Raw genomic sequence first — 26243 nt, 5'->3', positions numbered from 1 at the left:
CTGACTGTAGTGACAGTGCCCTTGGGAATTAGCTGCCTGGTGGTAATTCTATAGAAAAATCTAAAAGTCCTGGAATACTTTAACAGAGGAAATAACAATGGGAGAATATAAGAGGTGGGACTACAATTCTCAGCACACCCATCCTGTTATGTGATAATAGAAAATATAGCAAGGAGGGCGTATAAAACAACTACAACTCCCAGAACACCCAGGTTGTTACAATGGGAAGTCAGAAGAGGAGAGAACTGCAACTCCCAGCATTTCCCTGACTATAAGAGCTTATACTCTATAATCACAAGACATTCACTGAGCTCCTCCCAATGTAACATCATTATAGGTCACAGCTTGGGAGTCCATCGTTCCTCCTGTCTGCTGTGCCACCTGTAGCAAAAGGCTCTACGTGGGTTATGGTACCTGCCTGGATTTGCCAGGCCTGTGTCCATACACTACTACTGATATTTCCTTGTTAATTCTGGTATTGCATACAGCTGTATTAATTTAATAACTCTTTAACATGAGTTGTTTCTTTCACACAGCTGGACAGATCTGGTTGCCATACCATTGACGTCAAGACTGAGATATTTAGGCTAAATGAAACTCGGATGGTAAATGAACTGAAAGGGACAGCTTCTGTCACAGAGGAAGGGACTGGTAAGTCTGATGTTTTTCTAGACTGTTAGTTGTTGCATCTTTATTGTATTATGGTGCAAATAGATCAGGGGCAGAAACTCCAAGGCATATGTCACTCCTCCCATTCCCCTCCCAAAACAAAATTTACCTACATATATAGTTATCATATAATATTGTTGCTGCTCTACCTTCATAGGTAAATGTAGCCTTCATACTAAACAGGATACACCATACAAAGAACAATATTACAAATGATAACACCATACAAAGCCCAAATAATATACTTACACCATGACCATGACATGACCATTACAACTAATGTTTGCCGGCCGCTCACCATCAGAGCCGCAGGCGCTATATCTCTCTCCCCGCACCCTACTTACCTCTATCTTCTATTAGAACTAGCTACTAGTTAGTAATCAAGGTGCCGCGTAGACTAGTATTGAGCCTAGGTGTTTCCGGAGAGGCAGGGTATTATCCCGCCACTTAGAGAAAAAGTTTCTCTCTTTTTAAAAATTTTTTTGGGTGTAGGATATATGTCCCTGCCAATCAAACGGGGGAACTATTATTCCTAATTGGGGACCTTGATTTTTTCGGACTATACGGGTTGTGTCTGACCGACAATCCCGATATAGCACTCTTTTTGGTTGCACTACCTAATATATACCGGTATACCCAATTAACATATGGGATGACAGGTAGTGCTACCTTATGTATACCGTTATACCCAATGAACATACGGGATGACGTATACATGACCCACTTTCTCCGACTGTAGCCAATAACTGAGGTACGACTCTCTGTGCCTTAGTCTGGCGACACAGGCACTGACCCACACCACTGTTTGGGTGAAGTGCTTAATCGCCATACTCCAAACAGGAGTCCCCCCCTCATGATACACAGAGGTGGGATAGAAGTAGCGTGACCTAATGACAGCACCTGATGTAATTGATAACCTAAGTGGTGTCATCTAACCAGTAGGAGATGACTTATTGATAGGACCCAGCTATGGAATACCCACTATTGGGCATTACCCTAGCGCATTAAGGACTACAATTCTAAATCTAAACTTAGATCTGATTGATCATCTCTCTTACTTACCATTATCGAAACTTGGATCTCCAGTGATTGAAAACCACTATTACTGTGAAACACACTTCTGGGGAATCAATAACCCTGCTCCTGATGAACTGTCCCATATGAGGACAGAGAAACGCGTCGAGCATTTATCGTTTCAATATTCAGTGTACCATTTAAGAGCACTGATTAAGCACTTACTATTTTAGCATCTAGTATATCAAGTATAAAACATAATATCGAATAACCATCCAACATTCTGATATACTGTGGAGTATCTCTATTACGGAACCCGGTACTCCATCACGAAGTGTGGATTACTAGCAGGTCAGATCCTCGTCCCCTAACTGACATCAAGGGACTAGGAACTATCAGATCTTTTGTCCCCCAACTGACATCAAGGGACTGGGAACTATCAGTGACCCTCTTGAAGGGTTGTTTTTTCCGTTTTCGTTTTGTTTTGTAAGTCTACATCCGCTAGTGTTATATATTAGCCCATCTCTTTTAATTACCTTATTAATAAAGTTTATTAGTTTTATCTATATCTGTGATGGGCTTTATAACTTGTATATAGATTTTATAAATACCACTGTGATTCCTGACCATTACAACTAAATAGCGACTGAATAATTTTACCATACTTTTACTATATGAAGACCAATTATACTACTATACAAGACCCAAATAATACTATCATACTATTATCAATACATAGTGACTGAATAGTACCACCATACTGTTACTGAATAAAATCCATTGTGCAAATACAAATATTACCACTATACAGTGACTACATAGTGGTAGTTACCAATTATACACAGGTACTCTGCAATGCTTATATGTGATTACATTACTGCTATATCCAGTGATCACAGGTGATGTTCTCTCTCACTGAAGTTGTTCACTTTTCCCGTCTTTTCCATCTGGTCCAGCCCACCATGGCGACTTCTTTTACTGTGTCTTGTCTCTGTAAAGTTTGCAACACAGACATCTATGGCCCCTCGTTTTTCTACCACAACCGCTACCTTATAGCAATCTACAAAAACTCTCCATCATGCTGCTACCTTCAATTCTGTGCCTTTTACTACCCTAACAGACCCTAATACTGAATCTGCTGTTGGACATACTGCTCCAAATATTGTACTTCAGAAATAATGCTATCATAATTAACATTATCCAGGTACAAAAAACAGTAATAGGGCTACACAAATAGCAGCCTTAAAAATAATGCCAAACAGATAGTGCCCTTATATAATGCCCCAGAGGTTAATAGCACATCATGCAGTAAAAGTGCTATATTTTGTACTCCACAGCATAGTAATTATCTTCTTAGTGCCCCTAAGCAATAATAGTGCTTCTCATAGTGCTCTCACATAATAATAGTATTCACCCTAGTTTGCCTTACAAAGTAATAATGGGCTCTAGAATTAAATAATGCCCACTGTCTGTGCCCTAGAAAGTAGTAATGATCTATGTCACAATATAAATTAATGCTGCCCCTGTGTGTGCTCTAGAAAGTAGCAGCATCCTCTTTTGACTCTAGACACTAATAATGTGCCTTGAAAGTAATAATGTCCCGTGTGCACCCCTTAAAAAGCAATAGTCCCCCATGAAGGTAATAATGCACCCATAATACCCTTGACTCAGCAATGGTGGCCCAAGTTAGCTATGGTACTCCCTTAGTGTCCACACACTCAGTAATAGTGCTCCCACTCATAAATAGTGCTCACCTTAGTGCCCTAACTCAATAATAGTGCCCCGCAGTGTGCTATCCCCTCAGCAATATTGCTCCCACTTAGTAGTAGTGGCCTGACTGAATATTGCCTCTTAATGCCTTCACCCATTAAGGTGAGGGCATTAGTGTCCTGACTTATTAAGCATGCCTCTTAGTGTACCCCTAGTGTACCTCCTAGTGTAATGGTAGCCCCAAAACAGAAATAGTGCCTCCGTTAAAAAATATAATTAAAAATACTCATCTAGCTCTATTTCCACAACAACTGGAGCTCAGTCTCTTCATGGATGGGATTTCTGGATGGGATTTCTGCATGACCAGATGCATTTAATGATGTTATTGTGCCAACCTATGCAGAAAACTTATTCTGGGGAGAAGATGGCAGAACAGGGAGCTAATAGATCTCTGCTCAACCGTAGCATTCAACTGCATCTGCATCCTGAGAACACAGATGCAGTTGGAGTTGGTGGTCGCCTTGAGATCTGGGACAACAGGCCAAAAATCTGGGGTGCCCGGTGCTAGTAATGTCCATAGTGCAAAGACTATGATGCATGCTACATTAGTTACATAGGGGTAAACCAAATTTTTGACTTCTTGTCAAAAATTATGTTTTATTCATTGCATCATGAAAATGATCCACATAGGCGATCATGACAGTACCTACGCGTTTCCGGCGTTACCACTCTTAATCATGGCATACCACTCTGCACTACATCATTGTTCATAGATATGCCACCCTTTACATTTGCAAGTTATTTTATCTTCAATTTTTACTGACTAGAAATCTAAAGCAATGTTTTTTAATCAAAACTAATACTATAAGGTGTCTGTAGTCAGGAAATGGCTATAGGTGGAGTAGAGGTTGTGTTATAAATGGCATGTCTTAGGTGGGGCTCCTGTTATAGATTTAATGTTGGCACCCAGGAGCTTCAACTCATGCCTCTGTCTGTAGCTAGTAATTGAACTTCGGATACCCTCCATCTCAAAAGAAATGTAACAACACAAATTAGTTGTGAATAATACTTTGTTTTCCTTCTATTTCCTCTTTCTGTAGGAGTGGAGTTCTCATCATCCAGCCAAACTAGCATAACAAACGTCATCAATAAAATTTCTTTTATAAATATTGCCAGTAACTACAAGGCTGGCATCCCATACAGTGGTGTGGTGAGTCACTTTGTCTTCATATATAATATAGAACAGGGGTCCCCAACCGCCGGGCCGCGGCCCGGGGCCGGGCCGTTGGATGCTTAGCGCCGGTCCGCGGCACCGCCGGGAACTTTTACTCTAAACACAAGGCCCGCCTTGTGCTATGTGGCCCGCGGCGTGCCGACGCCGCTGACCACCGATGCGATTACCAGCGAGGGCGCCGCAGCTCCCCGCTGGTAATCGCGCTGATGCCGGCGCACACTGACGTCTGTGCAGCCAGGATACTCTTCCCCGAGTCCCCTGCTCATTAGTTCCGCAGGAGAGGACTCGGGGAGGAAGCGTTCCGGGCTGACGTCAGGGCAAGCAGACAGAGAGCGACAGCAGGGAGGAGGTAAGTATATGGGTTGGGGGGCTACTTATTACAGGGGAAGGGGCTGCCAATTACTGGGAGGGCTGGTTATTACTGGGGGCTACTTATTACAGGGGAAGGGGCTGCCTATTACTGGGGGGGGGGGCTGGTTATTACTGGGGGCTACTTATTACAGGGGAAGGGGCTGGTTATTACTGGGGGCTACTTATTACAGGGGAAGGGGCTGCCTATTACTGGGGGGGCTACTTACTACTGGGGGACCTGCTTATTACAGGGGGGACCTGCTTATTACTGGGGGGTTGCTTACTGGGGAGGGGGTGTGCTTATTACTGGGGGGAGGGCTACTTATTACAGGGGAAGGGGCTGCTTATTACTGGGGGGGGGGGCTACTTATTACAGGGGAAGGGGCTGCCTATTACTGGGGGGCTGCCTATTACGGGGGGGCTGCCTATTACTGGGGGGGGGGGACCTGCTTATTACTGGAGGGGTTGCTTTCTGGGGGGGCTGCTTATTACTGGGGGGGGGGGGGGGCTACTTATTACAGGGGAAGGGGCTGCCTATTACTGGGGGGCTGCCTATTACGGGGGGGGGGGCTGCCTATTACTGGGGGGGGGGACCTGCTTATTACTGGAGGGGTTGCTTACTGGGGGGGCTGCTTATTACTGGGGGGGGGGGCTACTTATTACAGGGGAAGGGGCTGCCTATTACTGGGGGGGGGGGGCTGCTTATTACTGGGGGGAACCTGCTTATTACTGGGGGGGGGGGTGTTCTTATTACAGGGGAATGGGGTTGCTTATTACTGTGGGGGCTGGTTATTACTGGGGGGGGGACCTGCGTATTACTGGGGGGGATTGCTTACTGGGGGGGGCTGCTTATTACTGGGGTGGGGACTACTTATTACAGGGGAAGGGGCTGCCTATTACTTGGGGGGGGGCGCTGCCTATTACTGGGGGTGGGGCGCTGCCTATTACTGGGGGTGGGGCGCTGCCTATTACTGGGGGGGGGGACCTGCTTATTACTGGGGGGGGACCTGCTTATTACAGGGGGAGGGGCTGCTAATTACTGAGAGGTGGGGGCTGTCTATTACTGAGGGATGGGGGCTGTCTATTACTGGGGGGGGGGGGGGAGATAAATTATATGCTGCCCTATGTGTGTTCTGGGGGGGGGGGGATTATACACTACCCTATGTGTGTACTGCCAGGACATTCTAATGTCATAACTAAATAAGAATGCACTAAACTCCAACCCCCTTCATAACCCCGCCCCCTTCATAACCCCACCCACTATAACCAAAGCTCCGCCCATGTCCCGCCCAACCCTGCCGGGCCTTGTAAAAATGGTCTTGCTTGAAGCCGGTCCCTGGTGCCAAAAAGGTTGGGGACCACTGATATAGAATATAGAAGATCAACTCCATTTTATATAATCTAATTTCTTTTTCCAGATAAAAGTGGAGGATGCTGGAGGTGTTCCTAGGCCAAACACTAAAATATATCTGAAAGAAGGATATGACTCGGCGGACCAGCCCTTAGTGACTGATGAGAATGGCCTAGCACCTTTTACTCTAAACACAACCAACTGGAAAGACACCATCATTTTGTCGGTATGACTATACATGTTCACTTGCAATGATTCAATCTAATCCTTGTATATGACATTTATTTTATGCAAGTTTGCAATATTGAACACAATACCATAAAAAAGCCTAAAGGCCTTTTTACGTGGAGCGATTATTGTTTAAAAAATTGTTTAAATGAATGAATATGAATAATATCGTTTAGTGTAAATATTGCCAACGATTGAATGATGAACAATAATTTGTTCACTCATCGTTCATCATTCATCGTTGCAAGCATGAAAATCATTGTCGGCTCATTCGCTAATAGTTCGGTTTAAATACCAATCGTTCTGCTGTTGTCATTCACTTATCCAGTGAACGACTGAACAATCTATCGAGTAAACAAGCAAACAATTTATTTGCCTGTATAAACAAGCTGCACAAGCGAACTCTGACATGATTTGCCCATTCGAATGGTAAATCGTTAGGTGTAAAAGCACCTGAAGGACTCCTTCACACAAGCGTATGCGCAAATGTGCATGCTTCAACGCAATGTATTTGCTCTATGAGCAAGGTTGATTTGTATGCGTGTCTGTGCATTGTACTGTACTTTTTTGAGCATACAGGACATGTTCATATGTGCGCGCAATACTCCCTCAACCTGATTTAGGCTTCTTTCACACAAGCATTTTTACGCTGCTAATGTAGCCGCGATGAAAATATGCGACCATCGGAAGCATTGGATTTAGATGTTATATGAAAAAACTGTACTGCATGGTGCACCTTTTTTTTTTTCTCGTTACAATGGAAGACAATGGGCGACATACGGTAATATGTGCCACCATATGCATATAGCACAAGTCATATCCTTCAATAGCTAACGTATGGTACTATGTGGTCTATGAAATAGCAAGCATCCTAGCCTTGCATTGATGTTGTCTTCCCACAGAAGTAAAAACTAAATGTGAATAGAGCCTAAGTACTAAGCCTCCTTAACAATACAATTAAAGAAGCCTCATGTGTAGTGAAGCATCTTTAGAATTACAGAGGTCCAGTTATTGTATGACATACAAAATATTGAAAACTTAAAGGAGTTTTCCCATTTCTAGTTGTTTTGCTGCAGGAAGCATACAGCTCTTTATATTGCACAGTAATCCGGGTTGGTAATATTCAAGTGAATGGGCCTACAGTATCAACCCGGGTCGCTGTGCAATGTACAAAACCGACTGCTTCCTGCACCAAACCTGCTAGAAGTGGGAGATTCCCTTTAATCATAAGTGATAAATGAAATGGAAGTATATATTCTTCCAGTAGAAGATCTTGAATTTGTCTTTTTTCTTAAAGGCATACATAGACAAAAGCATCAGATCATATATTTTTGGTCTAAATCAGCCTGATTATGGTCATGCCTCTCAACGTGTCGTCCCCTTCTACTCTCGGAGCAAGAGCTTCCTGAAACTCCCTTCTCTGGATAATGTTCTCCCATGTGAGGGGCATCAAGAGGTCCATGTGGAATACATCATTAGTCACACCGAGCTGAAAGAGGCCAAGAAACTATCCCTGCACTACCTGGTGAGGCATGTTTATTATATAGTCAAATAAGGGAGATAGAACAATATCTCTACATCGCCACCTATTGGAAGGCAGCATTCCTGTAAGTCAATTTTAGAATCTTTATAGAAACCTTGTAACAATGACTGTGAAAAGAAACCCAAGCCAGAATTTTTACACATATTCCTTTAATCAGGATGTAATAGTGGCTTTTCTACTGCTCACTTTGAGGAAAAGTCACACAAATTTACTGTAGAATTAGAGATGAGTGCTGAGGCCTGGATGTTATGTGCTGATTAGAGATGAGCGAACACCAAAATGTTCGGGTGCTCGTTATTCGGAACGAACTTCCCGCGATACTCGAGGGTTCGTTTCGAACAACGAACCCCATTGAAGTAAATGGGCGACCAGAGCATTTTTGTATTTCGCCGATGCTCGCTAAGGTTTTCATGTGTGAAAATCTGGGCAATTCAAGAAAGTGATGGGAATGACACAGAAACGGATAGGGCAGGCGAGGGGCTACATGTTGGGCTGCACCTCAAGTTCACAGGTCCCACTATTAAGCCACAATACCGGCAAGAGTGGGCCCCCCCCCCCCCTCCCAACAACTTTTACTTCTGAAAAGCCCTCATTAGCATGGCATACCTTTGCTAAGCACCACACTAGCTACAACAAACCACAATCACTGCCTGGATGACACTCCGCTGCCACTTCTCCTGGGTTACATGCTGACCAACCGCCCCCCCTCCCCCCCACAGCGCACACCAAAGTGTCCCTGCGCAGCCTTCAGCTGCCCTCATGCCACGCCACACTTATGTCTATTTAGAAGTGCGTCTGCCATGAGGAGGAACCGCAGGCACACACTGCAGAGGGTTGGCACGGCTAGGCAGCGACCCTCTTTAAAAGTGGTGGGGCGATAGCCCACAATGCTGTACAGAAGCAATGAGAAATAGAATCCTGTGCCACCGCCATCAGGAGCTGCACACGTAGGCATAGCAATGGGGAACCTATGTGCCACACACTATTCATTCTGTCAAGGTGTCTGCATGCCCCAGTTAGACCGGGCTTTTTAATTCATAGACACAGGCAGGTACAACTCCCTATTGTGAAGTCCCTGTGGACCGACAGCATGGGTGGGTGCCAGGAAGCTACCGGCGGTACATAGAAATATCCCATTGCATTGCCCAACACAGCTGAGGTAGTAATGTCGTGCGTAATACAGGTGGGCTTCGGCCCACACTGCATGCCCCAGTCTGACCGGGGTTCTTTACAAGTGGACACATGTAGGTTACACTCCCTGTGGACCCACTGCCTGGGTGGGTGCCAGGAAGCCACCGGCGGTACATAGAAATATCCCATTGCATTGCCCAACACAGCTGAGGTAGTAATGTCGTGCGTAATACAGGTGGGCTTTGGCCCACACTGCATGCCCCAGTCTGACCGGGGTTCTTTACAAGTGGACACATGTAGGTTACACTCCCTGTGGACCCACTGCCTGGGTGGGTGCCAGGAAGCCACCGGCGGTACATAGAAATATCCCATTGCATTGCCCAACACAGCTGAGGTAGTAATCTTTACAAGTGTACAGATGTATTAAAAACTCCGTGTGCACCTACAGCATGGGTGGCTCCCTGGAACCCACCGGCGGTACACAAAAATATCCCATTGCATTGCCCAACACAGCTGAGGTAGTAATGTCGTGCATAATGCAGGTGGGCTTCGGCCCACACTGCATGCCCCAGTCAGACTGGGGTTCTTTAGAAGTGGACACATGTAGGTTAAACTCCCTGTGGACCCACTGCCTGGGTGGGTGCCAGGAAGCCACCGGCGGTACATAGAAATATCCCATTGCATTGCCCAACACAGCTGAGGTAGTAATGTTGTGCGTAATACAGGTGGGCTTCGGCCCACACTGCATGCCCCAGTCAGACTGGGGTTCTTTAGAAGTGTACAGATGTATTAAAAACTCCGTGTGCACCTACAGCATGGGTGGCTCCCTGGAACCCACCGGCGGTACACAAAAATATCCCATTGCATTGCCCAACACAGCTGAGGTAGTAATGTCGTGCATAATGCAGGTGGGCTTCGGCCCACACTGCATGCCCCAGTCAGACTGGGGTTCTTTAGAAGTGGACACATGTAGGTTAAACTCCCTGTGGACCCACTGCCTGGGTGGGTGCCAGGAAGCCACCGGCGGTACATAGAAATATCCCATTGCATTGCCCAACACAGCTGAGGTAGTAATGTTGTGCGTAATACAGGTGGGCTTCGGCCCACACTGCATGCCCCAGTCAGACTGGGGTTCTTTAGAAGTGTACAGATGTATTAAAAACTCCGTGTGCACCTACAGCATGGGTGGCTCCCTGGAACCCACCGGCGGTACACAAAAATATCCCATTGCATTGCCCAACACAGCTGAGGTAACGTCAGCTGGAATGCAGGTGGGCTAAAAATTAATTTGATTACACTGTAGGCGAGGGCCCACAAAAATTGCTGTATCAACAGTACTAATGTACATCCCAAAAATTGGCCATGGCCAGCCAAGAGGGCAGGTGAAACCCATTAATCGCTTTGGTTAATGTGGCTTAAGTGGTAACTAGGCCTGGAGGCAGCCCAGTGTAACGAAAAATTGGTTCAAGTTACAGTTCCAACGCTTTTAAGCGCATTGAAACTTATAAAAATTGTTCAGAAAAATTATTTGAGTGAGCCTTGTGGCCCTAAGAAAAATTGCCCGTTCAGCGTGATTACGTGAGGTTTCAGGAGGAGGAGCAGGAGGAGGAGGAGGAATATCAGACACAGATTGATGAAGCAGAAATGTCCCCGTTTTGGATGGTGAGAGAGAACGTAGCTTCCATCCGCGGGTGCAGCCTACGTATTGCTTACGTATCCTTGCTGTCCGCTGGTGGAGAAGAGAAGTCTGGGGAAATCCAGCCTTTGTTCATCTTGATGAGTGTTAGCCTGTCGGCACTGTCGGTTGACAAGCGGCTACGCTTATCTGTGATGATTCCCCCAGCCGCACTAAACACCCTCTCCGACAAGACGCTAGCCGCAGGACAAGCAAGCACCTCCAGGGCATACAGCGCTAGTTCAGGCCACGTGTCCAGCTTCGACACACAGTAGTTGTAGGGGGCAGAGGCGTCACCAAGGATGGTCGTGCGTTCCGCTACGTACTCCCTCACCATCCTTTTACTGTGCTCCCGCCGACTCAGCCGTGACTGGGGAGCGATGACACAGTCTTGGTGGGGAGCCATAAAGCTGGCCAGGCCCTTAAAGACTGTTGCACTGCCTGGGATGTACATGCTGCTCGATCTACGCACATCCCCTGCTACCTTGCCCTCGGTACTGCGCCTTCTGCCACTAGCGCTGTCGGCTGGGAATTTTACCATCAGCTTGTCCGCAAGGGTCCTGTGGTATAGCAACACTCTCGAACCCCTTTCCTCTTCGGGAATCAGAGTGGGCAGGTTCTCCTTATACCGTGGATCGAGCAGTGTGTACACCCAGTAATCCGTCGTGGCCAGAATGTGTGCAACGCGAGGGTCACGAGAAAGGCATCCTAACATGAAGTCAGCCATGTGTGCCAGGGTACCTGTACGCAACACATGGCTGTCTTCACTAGGAAGATCACTTTCAGGATCCTCCTCCTCCTCCTCCTCCTCCTCCTCCTCCTCCTCAGGCCATACACGCTGAAAGGATGACAGGCAATCAGCCGGTGTACCGTCAGCAGCGGCCCACGCTGTCTCTTCCCCCTCCTCCTCCTCCTGTACGCGCTGAGAAATAGACAGGAGGGTGCCCTGACTATCCAGCGGCATACTGTCTTCCCCCGCCCCCGTTTCCGAGCGCAAAGCAGCTGCCTTTATGGTTTGCAGGGAATTTCTCAAGATGCATAGCAGAGGAATGGTGACGCTAATGATTGTAGCATCGCCGCTCACCACCTGGGTAGACTCCTCAAAATTACCAAGGACATGGCAGATGTCTGCCAACCAGGCCCACTCTTCTGAAAGGAATTGAGGAGGCTGACTCCCACTGCGCCGCCCATGTTGGAGTTGGTATTCGACTATAGCTCTACGTTGTTCATAGAGCCTGGCCAACATGTGGAGCGTAGAGTTCCACCGTGTGGGCACGTCGCACAGCAGTCGGTGCACTGGCAGCTTAAAGTGATGTTGCAGGGTGCGCAGGGTGGCAGCGTCCGTGTGGGACTTGCGAAAATGTGCGCAGAGCCGGCGCGCCTTTACGAGCAGGTCTGACAAGCGTGGGTAGCTTTTCAGAAAGCGCTGAACCACCAAATTAAAGACGTGGGCCAGGCATGGCACGTGCGTGAGGCTGCCGAGCTGCAGAGCCGCCACCAGGTTACGGCCGTTGTCACACACGACCATGCCCGGTTGGAGGCTCAGCGGCGCAAGCCAGCGGTCGGTCTGCTGTGTCAGACCCTGCAGCAGTTCGTGGGCCGTGTGCCTCTTATCGCCTAAGCTGAGTAGTTTCAGCACGGCCTGCTGACGCTTGCCCACCGCTGTGCTGCCACACCGCGCGACACCGACTGCTGGCGACATGCTGCTGCTAACACATCTTGATTGCGAGACAGAGGAGGAGGAGGAGGAGGGTGCTTTAGTGGAGGAAGCATACACCTCCGCAGATACCACCACCGAGCTGGGGCCCGCAATTCTGGGGGTGGGTAGGACATGAGCGGTCCCAGGCTCTGACTCTGTCCCAGCCTCCACTAAATTCACCCAATGTGCCGTCAGGGAGATGTAGTGGCCCTGCCCGCCTGTGCTTGTCCACGTGTCCGTAGTTAAGTGGACCGTGGCAGTAACCGCGTTGGTGAGGGCGCGTACAATGTTGCGGGAGACGTGGTCGTGCAGGGCTGGGACGGCACATCGGGAAAAGTAGTGGCGACTGGGAACTGAGTAGCGCGGGGCCGCCGCCTCCATGATACTTTTGAAGGACTCCGTTTCCACAACCCTATACGGCAGCATCTCAAGGCTGATGAATTTTGCTATGCGGACGGTTAACGTTTGAGCGTGCGGGTGCGTGGCGGCGTACTTGCGCTTGCGCTCCAACAGTTGCGCAAGCGACGGCTGGACGGTGCGCTGAACTACACTGCTGGATGGGGCCGAGGACAGCGGAGGTGAGGGTGTGGGTGCAGGCCAGGAGACGGTAGTGCCTGTGTCCTGAGAGGGGGGTTGCATCTCAGTGGCAGGTTGGGGCACAGGGGGAGAGGCAGGGGTGCAAACCGGAGGCGCTGAACGGCCTTCGTCCCACCTTGCGGGGTGCTTGGCCATCATATGTCTGCGCATGGTGGTGGTGGTGAGGCTGTTGGTGTTGGCTCCCCGGCTGAGCTTTGCGCGACAAAGGTTGCACACCACTGTTCGTCGGTCGTCAGGCGTCTCTGTGAAAAACTGCCAGACCTTAGAGCACCTCGGCCTCTGCAGGGTGGCATGGCGCGAGGGGGCGCTTTGGGAAACACTTGGTGGATTATTCGGTCTGGCCCTGCCTCTACCCCTGGCCACCGCACTGCCTCTTGCAACCTGCTCTGCTGATGCCCTTGACTCCCCCTCTGAAGACCTGTCCTCCTGAGTAAGCGTTGCACACCAGGTGGGGTCAGTCACCTCATCGTCCTGCTGCTCTTCCTCCGAATCCTCTGTGCGCTGCTCCCTCGGACTTACTGCCCTTACTACTACCTCACTGCAAGACAACTGTGTCTGATCGTCATCGTCCTCCTCACCCACAGAAAGTTGTTGAGACAGTTGGCGGAAGTCCCCAGCCTCTTCCCCCGGACCCCGGGAACTTTCGAATGGTTGGGCATCAGTGACGATAAACTCCTCTGGTGGGAGAGGAACCGCTGCTGCCCAATCTAAGCAGGGGCCCGAGAACAGTTCCTGGGAGTGTTCCCGCTCCTGAGCAGGTGTTATTGTAGTGGAGTGAGGAGGCTGGGAGGAAGGAGGAGCAGCAGACAGAGGATTCGGATTGGCAGCAGTGGACGGCGCAGAACTGCGGGTAGACGATAGGTTGCTCGAAGCACTTTCTGCCATCCAGGACAGGACCTGCTCACACTGCTCATTTTCTAATAACCGTCTCCCGCGTGGACCCATTAATTGGGCGATGAATGTGGGGACACCAGAAACGTGCCTCTCTCCTAATCGCGCAGCAGTCGGCTGCGACACACCTGGATCAGGAGCTTGGCCTGTGCCCACACCCTGACTTGGCCCTCCGCGTCCTCGGCCGCGTCCACGTCCTCTAGGCCTACCCCTACCCCTCAGCATGCTGTATTACCAGTGATTTGATTTCACAGGCAGCTAATAAATTGGCGCAAGACTGCAGGCCAAATATAATTTTTCCCTTTTTTGAAAACGAAAGGCCCCACTGCCTCTAGTGAATGAATAATCTAAGTTTAATAACTGTGCTGTTTTCCTGCTAATGTGTCACAGAACGTGAGGGTAGCAGAGTTATTAACTGTGGCAGAGCAGGTATTTTTTTTTCCCAATTAAGGAAAGCAAATGGCGAAGCCAGGAGTAAAACGTAGCTGGGTGCGTCTGATTTTTACAGGTTGCACACGCAGCCGACACGTGTCCACCGCCCTTAGGACGGACAGAGGCAAGACAAATAGAATTATTTTCCGTTTTTTTGCACCAAAAGGCAGCATTGCGTATATTCTATGAACATGAGAAGTTTAATAACTGTGCTGTGGCCCTGCTAATGTGGCACAGAACGTGAGGGTAGCAGAGTTATTAACTCTGGCAGAGCAGGTATTTTTTTTCCCAATTAAGGAAAGCAAATGGCGAAGCCAGGAGTAAAACGTAGCTGGGTGCGTCTGATTTTTACAGGTTGCACACGCAGCCGACACGTGTCCACCGCCCTTAGGACGGACAGAGGCAGGACAAATAGAATTATTTTCCGTTTTTTTGCACCGAAAGGCAGCACTGCGTATATTCTATGAACATGAGAAGTTTAATAACTGTGCTGTTTTCCTGCTAATGTGTCACAGAACGTGAGGGTAGCAGAGTTATTAACTGTGGCAGAGCAGGTATTTTTTTTCCCAATTAAGGAAAGCAAATGGCGAAGCCAGGAGTAAAACGTAGCTGGGTGCGTCTGATTTTTACAGGTTGCACACGCAGCCGACACGTGTCCACCGCCCTTAGGACGGACAGAGGCAGGACAAATAGAATTATTTTCCGCTTTTTTGCACCAAAAGGCAGCACTGCATATATTCTATGAACATGAGAAGTTTAATAACTGTGCTGTTTTCCTGCTAATGTGTCACAGAACGTGAGGGTAGCAGAGTTATTAACTGTGGCAGAGCAGGTATTTTTTTTCCCAATTAAGGAAAGCAAATGGCGAAGCCAGGAGTAAAACGTAGCTGGGTGCGTCTGATTTTTACAGGTTGCACATGCAGCCGACACGTGTCCACCGCCCTTAGGACGGACAGAGGCAGGACAAATAGAATTATTTTCCGTTTTTTTGCACCAAAAGGCAGCACTGCGTATATTCTATGAACATGAGAAGTTTAATAACTGTGCTGTTTTCCTGCTAATGTGTCACAGAACGTGAGGGTAGCAGAGTTATTAACTGTGGCAGAGCAGGTATTTTTTTTCCCAATTAAGGAAAGCAAATGGCGAAGCCAGGAGTAAAACGTAGCTGGGTGCGTCTGATTTTTACAGGTTGCACACGCAGCCGACACGTGTCCACCGCCCTTAGGACGGACAGAGGCAGGACAAATAGAATTATTTTCACTTGTTTTACAAGCAAAAGGCAGCACTGCGTATATTCAATGAATAATAACTGTGTTGTGGCCCTGCCTATACAATTCTTTCCCTGCAGTATCAATGGAGGGTGCAATGGTCTGCAGAGGCGATTTTGAGAAGCAAAAAAAAATGCAGCACAGCTAACAGCAGCCTGGACAGTACTGCACACGGTTAAATATGACCCTAGAAAGGACCGTTGAGGTTCTTGAAGGCTACACTCACTCCTAACACTCTCCCTGCCTATGCAGCACTTCTGTCCCTAATGCCAGGTGCAACGCTCTGCAGAGCCGATTTTGAGAAAAACAAAATTGCCACTGCTAACAGCAGCCAACACACAGCTATCAGTGGCCCTAATAAGGACCTTTGGGGGGTCTTGAAGCCTACACTAACTACCAATTCTTTCCCTACAGCAGCTCCGGTACAAACAGCACTGTCCCTCATCTAACTCACACGGCATCTGAGGCGAACCGCGGGAGGGGCCTACTTTTATGTTCGGGTGACACCTGATCTTCCCAGCCACTCACAGCAGGGGGGTGGTATAGGGCTTGAATGTCACAGGGGGAAGTTGTAATGCCTTCCCTGTCTTTCAATTGGCCAGAAAAGCGCGCTAACGTCTCAGGGAAGGAAGTGAAAGTAACCAGAACACAGCATGGTGTTCGTTACGAATAACGAACATCCCGAACACCCTAATATTCGCACGAATATCAAGCTCGGAAGAACACGTTCGCTCATCTCTAGTGCTGATTCTGAATTATTAATTATTAGGGATGAGCGAGTATACTCGCTAAGGCACTACTCGCTCGAGTAATGTGCCTTAGCCGAGTATCTCCCTGCTTGTCCCTAAAGATTCGGGGGCCGCCGCAGCTGACAGGTGAGTTGCGGCGGGGAGCAGGGGAGAGCAGGCGGGAGAGAGGGAGAGAGAGATCTCCCCTCCGTTCCTCCCTGCTCTCCCCCCGCAGCACCCGCCCCGCGGCGGCACCCGAATCTTTCGGGACGAGCGGGGAGATACTCGTCTAAGGCACATTACTCGAGCGAGTAGTGCCTTAGCGAGTATACTCGCTCATCCCTATTAATTATCAATGACACTGAGCACCTTTAATTTCATCTAATTAGCGATCTTCTGTATAAGGGCTCAGTCACACGGGCGTTTATTGCCGCGATTTGCGCATGCGCATGCGTCCGGCGATTTTTTAAAACCATTGCTTTGCAATGGTATCGGACACATGAGCGCTTTTTATGCGCTCGTCCGATAAATTAGAGAACAGAAATCGCAGATCGCACCTATCTGCGATCTGCGATTCCTGTTCTCTTCTCTATATGCGCTCAATGGGGCCGGCGGCAGCAGCGCCGACCCCAATGAGAACATATAGAAGACAAATCATTCTTCTCTGCCACAGCTGGAACAGCTGTGGCAGAGAAGAACGATGTTTGCCCATTGAATTCAATGGAGCGGCAATACAGCCGCTCCATTGAAAGCAATGGGCTGCCGGCGTGCGCGGGGTTAATTGTCGGGAAGGGGTTAAATATATAACCCCTTTCCTGCAATGCATCCTGAAAAGTGAAAAAATAAAAAAAAAGGATGTACTCACCTGCTCCCGGCAGCCTGAGATCCCCGCGGCCGTCCTGCAGTGGGTGTGAAGGGGGTGTGACTCAGGCTTGCCCCTGATTGGCTCAGCCTTAGCCAATCAGAGGCTGATCTCAGTCACACCCATTCATGAATTCATGAATGGGTGTGACTGAGACTTGCTTCTGATTGGCTCAGCGCTGAGCCAATCAGGGGCAAGCCTGAGTCACACCCCCTTCACACCCACTGCAGGCCGTCCGCCGGGATCTCCAGCTGCCGGGAGCAGGTAAGTACATACATTTTTTTTATTTTTTCACTTTTCAGGATGCATTGCAGGAAAGGGGTTATATATTTAACCCCTTCCCGACAATTCATCCCACACTCGCCCGCAGCGCTTGCATTCAATGGAGCCGCTGTATTGCCGTCTCCATTGAATGCAATGCGCTGGACAGCTCCGGCCCGTTTCTAATGAAACGCGGCTAGGAGCAGATTTTCGGGCGATTTTTGGGCCGATTTTTCGGCGCCGGTCACGCGATTTGCGCATGCGCATCCGTCATGCGATGCGCAAATCGCGTGAAAAAACGCCCGTGTGACTAAGGCCTAAGGTGGTAAATTACAGCATCAAGGGGAACTGTAGATATATGTAGAGTCGACGCACATTATTATGACCACCTCTTACTTTCAAAATCAGCAGTGCGTAGCCCATGAAGGAACTAACGTGGTTTGGCAAGTGGGGGAACAATTGCAAAATTTACAGGGAAGCTTTAACAAAACTAGTGCAAGGGAAAAATATATAGTTCAGTAAGGTTATCCATGGCAGCCAAAATATATAGTTCAGTAAGCTAATCCACAGCAGCCAATTACCTTTTATGACTTCTCACTTTAATGACTTATTTGACTTTGACTTATCTCTATCATTCTATGACTATAATTTTTTTTTTACAGTTGGTTTCCAAAGGCTCCATTAGGGACTCAGGGACTGTGGAAATTAAAACTGAAAATACTAATGAAGGTAAGGTGAGAACCTAAAAAGACATCCGTTGCTTTTAAGAAATTAAATTCCTCAGAGATCGGCATCTCCAAATTATTGAATTTTTTTTTGCTACGGCAAACAATTCAGAAATAACAGTTCTTGTAGATTTATAACTCACATTATTCTATTCTTAAAACATAAATATACTTATGTATATACTAGTTATTTTAGTTGCATCTGAATAATATATGACCCTATAATAATACACAGCATCAGTTATACCTTCTACTTACTTTGACGGTCATTAACCTTTCCTGTTGCTTCTGTATATCTTATTTCTCTGGTGTTTAGCTAAAGGTCCATTCACACAGCATTGACACATGCAGGACTGGCCTTAGGTTGCTTGGTGCCCCACGCTGTACACTCTAATGACCTGCTGCCCTTATGATATAATATCATATAGTCCCCAAATAATGTATGTAGTGAGTTCAAACAATCCTGATAGTCAGTTGGCTGAAGATCATTTTCCAATCAATAACTTAGAGACTGTGGCTGCATCCTTTACATATGTTTTGACTAGTGTGGTATCAAGATATCCAGGGTCAGTGTCGCCTCCGGTAATGACAAGAGATGTAGCCTGTATATCTATTGAGGTCACGCAACCTTAAGGCCAGCAGTGGAAATATCCTGTTTGGGTTAGGGATTTTATGTGATGAAAAAGAGTCCTGACATTGGGCCCATATAACCTCAGATTGTGCAACTTTATGCTTGACTATGTCTAAGTTCCAGACGTTTTCTAGAAGGGAATGGAATAAGACTTCTGAATGATAGCAATATTTTATCTAGAGACTGTGAGAAAATGTGGTAGTAAGTTATGCAGTTTGTAAGAGATGTTTGGGATTGGAGCATTAAGTAGTCCTGACCTAAGACATAGAGAGGTGGAGGCAGAGGCGTAGCTTGAAGCTCCTGGGCCCCAATGCAATACCTGTAACAGGGCCCCCAACTATAATGCTTTACTCATAGTACTGAGCTCCCTATATGGAGCAGAGAGGCCTTATGGGCCCCCTAAGGCTCCTGGGCCTGGGTGCAACCGCATCCCCTGCATCTTCTATAGTTACTCCCCTGGGTGGAGGTCTAGCTTCCAAATAAAACATGGCTTTGTGTTTTATTTGAATGCTGGACCCCCTCCTCTTTTCCTGTATTCCCTTTAACCATAGAGGTCCACACATCTATACAGTGCAGGTGAGCTGGATAAAATTCTTCTTATGACCAGGCAGATAGGTTGATCCGTAGTTTCATTTAAGCTAATTGTTTGCATTGCATTTTGGCAACTGAGTATGCCCACCAAATGAAGTACAGTACAATATGCCCAACGCTCTGCATTCATGGAAGCATAAGGTTAATTGGGATTCGTTTAGTTAATTATTTTCTGTTAGCCAATAATGTTTTATTCTATCACAGATATCCATGGAAAAGTCACTCTGAACCTCCCTTTAAGTAAAGGTACTTCCAAGATTCTTCATGCCCTGGTGTACATCTTCTTACCTAATGGAGAAATGGTAGCAGATTCTGCAAAATTCAACATACTTAATTGTTTCAAGAATAAAGTAAGTTGTTTTCAGTTTCAAAATTTTAGCAAAATTATAGTAAATATTTTATCATTGATCACAGTATATGATTGACTTTATGCACAGTAAAATGCGACAGTTGCTTGTGTCTTAGAATGATAATTCTTAAAGCAACCCTTCAGTTTTCAGACAAAGTTCTACCCCAGTATAGAAGGGGGTGTATTATTATCTGCAGTTGTTCTTCTCTGCTGCTTCTTTGGTCTGCCATCTTTGCTGCTGTTTTCAACCATTTATGATGGCTGCAGCAATTTTGTAACTACCTAATGCACACTGTGCACTGTTCTCTGACTGACCAGTGCTGGTCATATGAACAGCTTTGGCCAGTCAGAGAGTGGATATTGTGCATGAATAGTCAAACACTAGCAATGCATCATGTGGATTAGATAGTCTCAAGATTGCATCTGCGTTCTTGGATGGCCAAAAACAAGATCTGGAACTGTAAGATTGAGGGGATGGCAAAGAAGAACATTGGCAGGTACTACACTCCCCTTCCTCTCCAGACTCAAGACAGAATTCTAACCCAAAATTGGAGGGTCACTTTAAATGTGCCGCTGAAAATTTAATTATGTGTGCTGCTGAGACATGTTGTACTACTGTGCTTCCAGCAGCACAGCTCTCTCAGGGTTAATTGATTGAGCTGGTTGGGTGTAGTACTTCCTGCTAGCCAATCAACTGGCCCTGTGCTTCCGGGAGGTTGGCATGGCCCTACCTGAGTAGGGACATTGCCCCAATAAGAGCAGTCCAGCGGTCTTCGGATCTGGGCCCTAGCTGATCCTAGGAGCCACGCACAAGAACAGGACGCATTTACATGACAGAGACTCAACAACAGGACACACAGAGCCAGAATACACAGCATACAGCAGCAAAAATGCAACCACTAGTAACAGATAAGCTGAATATAAATACCAGGTATTAATTGACATTTTGTACAAAACATGAAAGCTAGCAGGCCACTTCATGGCTCCTGGTTATACTGCTAGTCCCTACACTAACCAGGAGTCCAGCAGAACTGGACACAGTTCACACAGCACGCTGCAACAGGACAGGACACAGATAGCAGGTCACACAAAACTTACAGAATTTAAATGATCAAACGGACATGAACAAGCAAGACACAGATCACACAGCAAGCTACAACAGACAAGGATTCATGACTGCTAACCCTGAACACCAGAGAGAGACTGACCAGGAGCTGGGTTTATATGTGAGCACAGACCCAGGAGATTGGCTAGCAGGAATTACCACACCCAGCCAGCTCAATCAATTAACCCTGAGAGAGCTGTGCTGCTGGAAGCACAGTAGTACAACATGTCTCAGCAGCACACGTAACATTAATATTACATTGCAGCCATTCAAATGAATAGCTGTAAATAATAATACCCAGATGGCTGAATTCACTGCTTTGGACTCTAAAACATAACTTTTAATATTTTTGTTAAAACTTTTATTTTACAAAAACTCACAAACAAACATCTCATAATGATGAGATAATAAATTCTTAGAATACTTCTCACTTATATAGTGGGTGATAAAGTCAGGATCTAAGTATATGGTTGTGTTTGGTGTCTCTGTACCAAAAATAATTGTTTTTTTATATATAACCACCCCCCTGAGGCTACAGGAGGCGTAAATCAGATCACTTCCCAAAAGATGAAGAGGAGAAAATAGTACTCTTGGCAGTAAATAGGTCCTGGTCCGACATGTTTTGCTCAACAAGGAGCTCTTCAGGGACCCCGATATACTTCAATATAATATCTATTGGTGACTTTCCAAAACCAATTGCATATTAGCAATACAATAATTGGTTTAGAAAAGCTCACATACAGATTTAATGGTGAGGGTGGAATAGTCGATATTACACCATATATCCACCAAATAATAAGGGGACATGGTATTATCTTATTCTTGCTAAGATAAATAATAGCAAGAATTACGTTGTGGAGTAAATAGCGTATCTTATTGTTACCCTCAATAATCTACTAGGATCCCTTCTTTTTACTATAATGCTCCAGTGACTTTTGCCCAGTGTTCTCTTGGATGCTAGTTTAGATGCCTATATCTCTGGAAGCAATCACTGTCTGCCCACAGCTAAGTTTCCGATTATGATAGTGGAAACTGCTACACCCAAATGTTTTCCACCCTTCAATTTCTAATACTGTCTTTCTTTCAAATAACTACTTTCTATTTGATTGTCTGATACTTCTAATTTCTTATTCCCTATAGTTGCCTCTTAATTGCAAATAGCTCAGCAGTAATGATAAGAGAAAAGAAATCAAAAAAAGAAAGAAAATGGTGGAGCAGCATACCAACAGCCTTGGTGGTAGACTAGTGGTATCCTTGACTTTATCACCCACTATATAACTGAGAAGTATTCTAAGAATTTAATAGCTCATCAGTATGAGATGTTTGTTTGCTTGTTTGTGAGTTTTTGTAAAAAAAAATTTTGGACTATAATGTTAAAAGTTATGTTTTAGAGTCTAAAGTAGTGAATAGATTCTAGTGATTTGGACTATTCCTGCCTCTGTGAAACCCCCCTACCTAGATGGCTCAAGTCTATTAGAGCAGGAGCCTCTGTTATAAAGTGGTTTTCCTTTTTTCGGTGCTGAGGGGCATATGGCATACGGACAGAAATTGCCTTTAAGAGATAACTCCTTTGATCAATGCTTGAGGAATTAGTGAGGGCACAGGTCTTTTCAGGATACACAATCCCTCTAAGGCTTTAGTCACACGGCGTTTTTTCACACGATTTGCGGATCGCATGACGGATGCGCATCCGTAAATCACGTGACCGGGGTCAAAAAAAAATCTGCTCCTAGCCGCGTTTCATTAGAAACGGGCCGGAGCTGTCCAGCGCATTGAATTCAATGGAGCCGGCAATACAATCAGCCAATCAGAGGCAGCTCACACCCACTCCATCCCACTGCAGGCCGGCCGCGCTGAACTCCGTCTGCTGGGACAAGGTGAGTGTATATATATATATATGTATATATATATATATAATATTTTTTTTTTACACATTTCTGGATGAATTGCAGGGAAGGGCTTATATATTTAAGCCCTTCCCGACAATTCATCCCGCGATTGCCGGCAGCCCATTGCTTTCAATAGAGCCGGCTGTATTGCCGGCTCCATTGAATTCAATGGGCAAACATCGTTCTTCTCTGCCACAGCTGTTACAGCTGTGGCAGAGAAGAATGATTTGTCTTCTATATGTTCTCAATGGGGTTGGCGCTGCTGCCGCCGGCCCCATTGAGCGCATATAGAGAAGAAAACAGGAATCACAGATCGCAGATAGGTGCAATCTGCGATTTCTGTTCTATAATTTATCGGATGAGCGCATAAAAAGCGCTCATGTGTCCGATACCATTGCAAAGCAATGGTTTTAAAAAATCGCCGGACGCATGCGCATGCGCAAATTGCGCGAAAAAATGCCCGTCTGACTAAGGCCTTAAGCTAATTTTTGTCACAAAAAATTAATTAGTTCAGTAGGTCACTAGATCCATCAATAAATGGAACCGTCTAAAAGTTGCTCCGCAATGAATGTTATTATTTCTCTTTATATGAGACAACTTCGTTATGTAAAGGGTATGTCCAATTTTGCAAATAAAATAAATTGAAAAAACAGCAGCACTCCTGAATAAACACCACTTTCAGTGGGGGTGTGAAAAATATATAGCAGTGCACACTTTGCTAGAGTCCAGACTTCAATAGGCTCAAACAATACAGTCCATATATAAGTGAGAAGCAACACAGCAAAAAAAAGGCAATAGGTTTTCAGAGCATCGTCCTTAAAGGGGTTCTGACATGAAAAAAAAAAAATTGTACTCACCTTGCCTGGCCTGGCCCGATCGCCAGGCATCTCCCCTCCAGCCGGCATCTTCTTTTGTGCCTTTAAAGCAGAGCAGGAGCGGTCAAAAAGACCGCTTCCTGCTCTGGTCCATCCGTCAGGCACTTCCGAGGTCAACGGACGGACCGCCACAGCAAGCACGTCACAAGCAGTGCTTGCTGTGGGCGGCCCGTCCGTCCTGGCTGAACTCCGGAGTGCTGAGCATGCGCAGTGGAGACGCGGCCCGTCCTGACTCCTGTCAGAGGGCACCTCTCCACTGCGCATGCGCGCGATCCCGGAGCGGCGCGGATGCTGGAGGAAGAAGACTGCCTGCCGGGAGGCATACTAGCACTTTCTGCTTAGGTTAAGCAGCGCTGCTGATTAGAGCCACCTGATTGGCTCTTCGGCACCACGTGACTGCACAGCGTGCACCAATCAGGTGGCTCTAGTCAGGCTGCTTAACCTAAGCAGAAAGTGCTAATATGCTGCCGGGAGATGACCCCCCGATGTCAACAACAACAGGAGACAAGGTAAGTATACGATTTTTATGCTTTAGCAGCCATTAACCCATGGGTTCCCTGGGTCCATTAGGCAGACCAGGGAACAATGGCTGCTAAAGCATAAAAACATTATTCGTGTCAGAACCCCTTTAAGAGTAAAAAATACTTATATTTTTTGAGACATCCAGGGTAAAAATGGCAGAGCGACGTTTCGGCTGATGTAACAGTGCTTCTCACTTATATATGCTTCTCATATATAGACAATTTTGCAAATAGTGTTGATCTACCGTTTTGAGTGTATACCTTGTATGCAGACCCTTGTGTTCCCAAGGCTACAGAGTATTAAAAGATTCTGCATGTAGTCTGATCCTGCATTGATGTATTCTTCCCTTCCATTCAGCTATGCGTCTGCTGTCCAAAGATTGGAGTAGGAGTTGGCCAGAGTAGCTCGAGTGGATACGTTAACTTTGGCCTGGTTGTGGTGGTGGCTACTTTGCCTAAGATGGTGACTTGTGCAGCTGGTGGATTGCAATAGGGTTTTGAGCTATAACAAATAGCGGCCCATGTAATGTCTAATGTGACACCAGTGCCTTTGGGTGATAGTGCTCTTGAGGTGGCAAAATAAAGAGACCAGGCCATATACATTGTAGTAAACTAAAAGGCAAACAGTTTACTGAATTCTTTCAGGTTAAAGACAACGTTCACACTTAGCAGTTTAGTAGGCAATATACACTCCAATAGCTTTTCATGCATTCAAAATAACATTCAGTGCTTCCTTGACTGACTCTCTCTCTCTAGGAATGAGGTTGCCATACTAGGTTTAGTGCTTGCTGTATGAGGAGGCTATTTGTGGAGGAATGGAGGGAACAATGCAGGCTCTCCTGTGGACTTCTGACTTTGCAGGGACAAGATAAACTCACAGTTAAAATGGGCGCTTCCCTTCTAGTTTTTGCGTGGTCTGCCTTGGCTTAGATTTCTTCTTACGCAAGGATTAAGAAGATCCACACTTCTTTAGCTCTACCCTCTGGCTGAATTCATGACTACACCTCCTCTCTAGCTAGCCTTCAGGGTCCAGCCTTCAGATCGACTCAATTAAGCTCCATGCTAGACCAGACTCAGAATTCTCTAACCCCACCCAAGTTCTAACTTGTATATCCCACCACTAACCAATCCTGAGCTAGAGGGAAATCTCTCTACCCAATTCCAGGGCTAGCTAGAGTGAGTTAGATTGAGTTCTGCAGTGTCATGCAAGATTAGTTTGAGAAGGCACTAAACATGACCTCACTGTGACCCAGACAAGACCAGTACATATAGCAAAACACCAATACACAGATGTACATATACACATATATACACTCCACATGAGGCAGCTAGCTAAGTGCTATGGGACCCCAACTCTGGGGTACTACAGTAAGAAGCAGGGGACAGATGGAATGGAGTAAGGAATACCTGAGGATCAGACTATGCAAAGGGTTGTTTATAGCTTTACCCACAGAGACACATAGATCTTTTGTACACACAATATGGTAGTATATTTTGAAAACAACATAATTTGCAAAGTTTCTTCAATATTCTTTAAATTAAAACACAATGCAACAATTAAAAATTGTTTTGGTTTGGACAAAGCCATTGAATATTAAAATTCCATTAAAGGGGTTGTCCCGAGGCAGCAAGTGGGTCTATACACTTCTGTATGGCCATAATAATGCACTTTGTAATATACATTGTGCATTAATTATGAGCCATACAGAAGTTATAAAAAGTTTTTTACTTACCTGCTCCGTTGTTAGCGTCCTCGTTCCCATGGAGCCCGACTAATTTTCGCCCTCCGATGGCCAAATTAGCCGCGCTTGCGCAGTCCGGGTCTTCTGTAGTCTTCTATGGAGCCGCTCGTGCCAGAGAGCGGCTCCGTGTAGCTCCGCCCCGTCACGTGCCGATTCCAGCCAATCAGGAGG

At 46.5% G+C, this 26243-nt stretch overlaps 1 protein-coding gene across 2 annotated transcripts in view; it reads left to right on the top strand.

Annotated features, from left to right (window-relative positions):
• LOC136626155 (alpha-2-macroglobulin-like) overlaps nucleotides 1-26243 on the top strand; it is a 305765-nt gene that overhangs the window by 220126 nt on the left and 59396 nt on the right. For both annotated transcript variants that reach the window (XM_066600959.1, XM_066600960.1), the window contains exons 9-14: nucleotides 537-651; nucleotides 4494-4603; nucleotides 6397-6555; nucleotides 7855-8082; nucleotides 18307-18373; nucleotides 19796-19941. In XM_066600959.1, the coding sequence (XP_066457056.1) occupies nucleotides 537-651; nucleotides 4494-4603; nucleotides 6397-6555; nucleotides 7855-8082; nucleotides 18307-18373; nucleotides 19796-19941 (825 nt within the window). The remainder of the gene's footprint in view (nucleotides 1-536; nucleotides 652-4493; nucleotides 4604-6396; nucleotides 6556-7854; nucleotides 8083-18306; nucleotides 18374-19795; nucleotides 19942-26243) is intronic.

The sequence above is a fragment of the Eleutherodactylus coqui genome, chromosome 4, assembly GCF_035609145.1.
Source record: "Eleutherodactylus coqui strain aEleCoq1 chromosome 4, aEleCoq1.hap1, whole genome shotgun sequence".
In the NCBI taxonomy this organism is placed as follows: Eukaryota; Metazoa; Chordata; class Amphibia; order Anura; family Eleutherodactylidae; genus Eleutherodactylus; species Eleutherodactylus coqui.
This window is presented reverse-complemented; position numbering and strand designations above follow the sequence as displayed.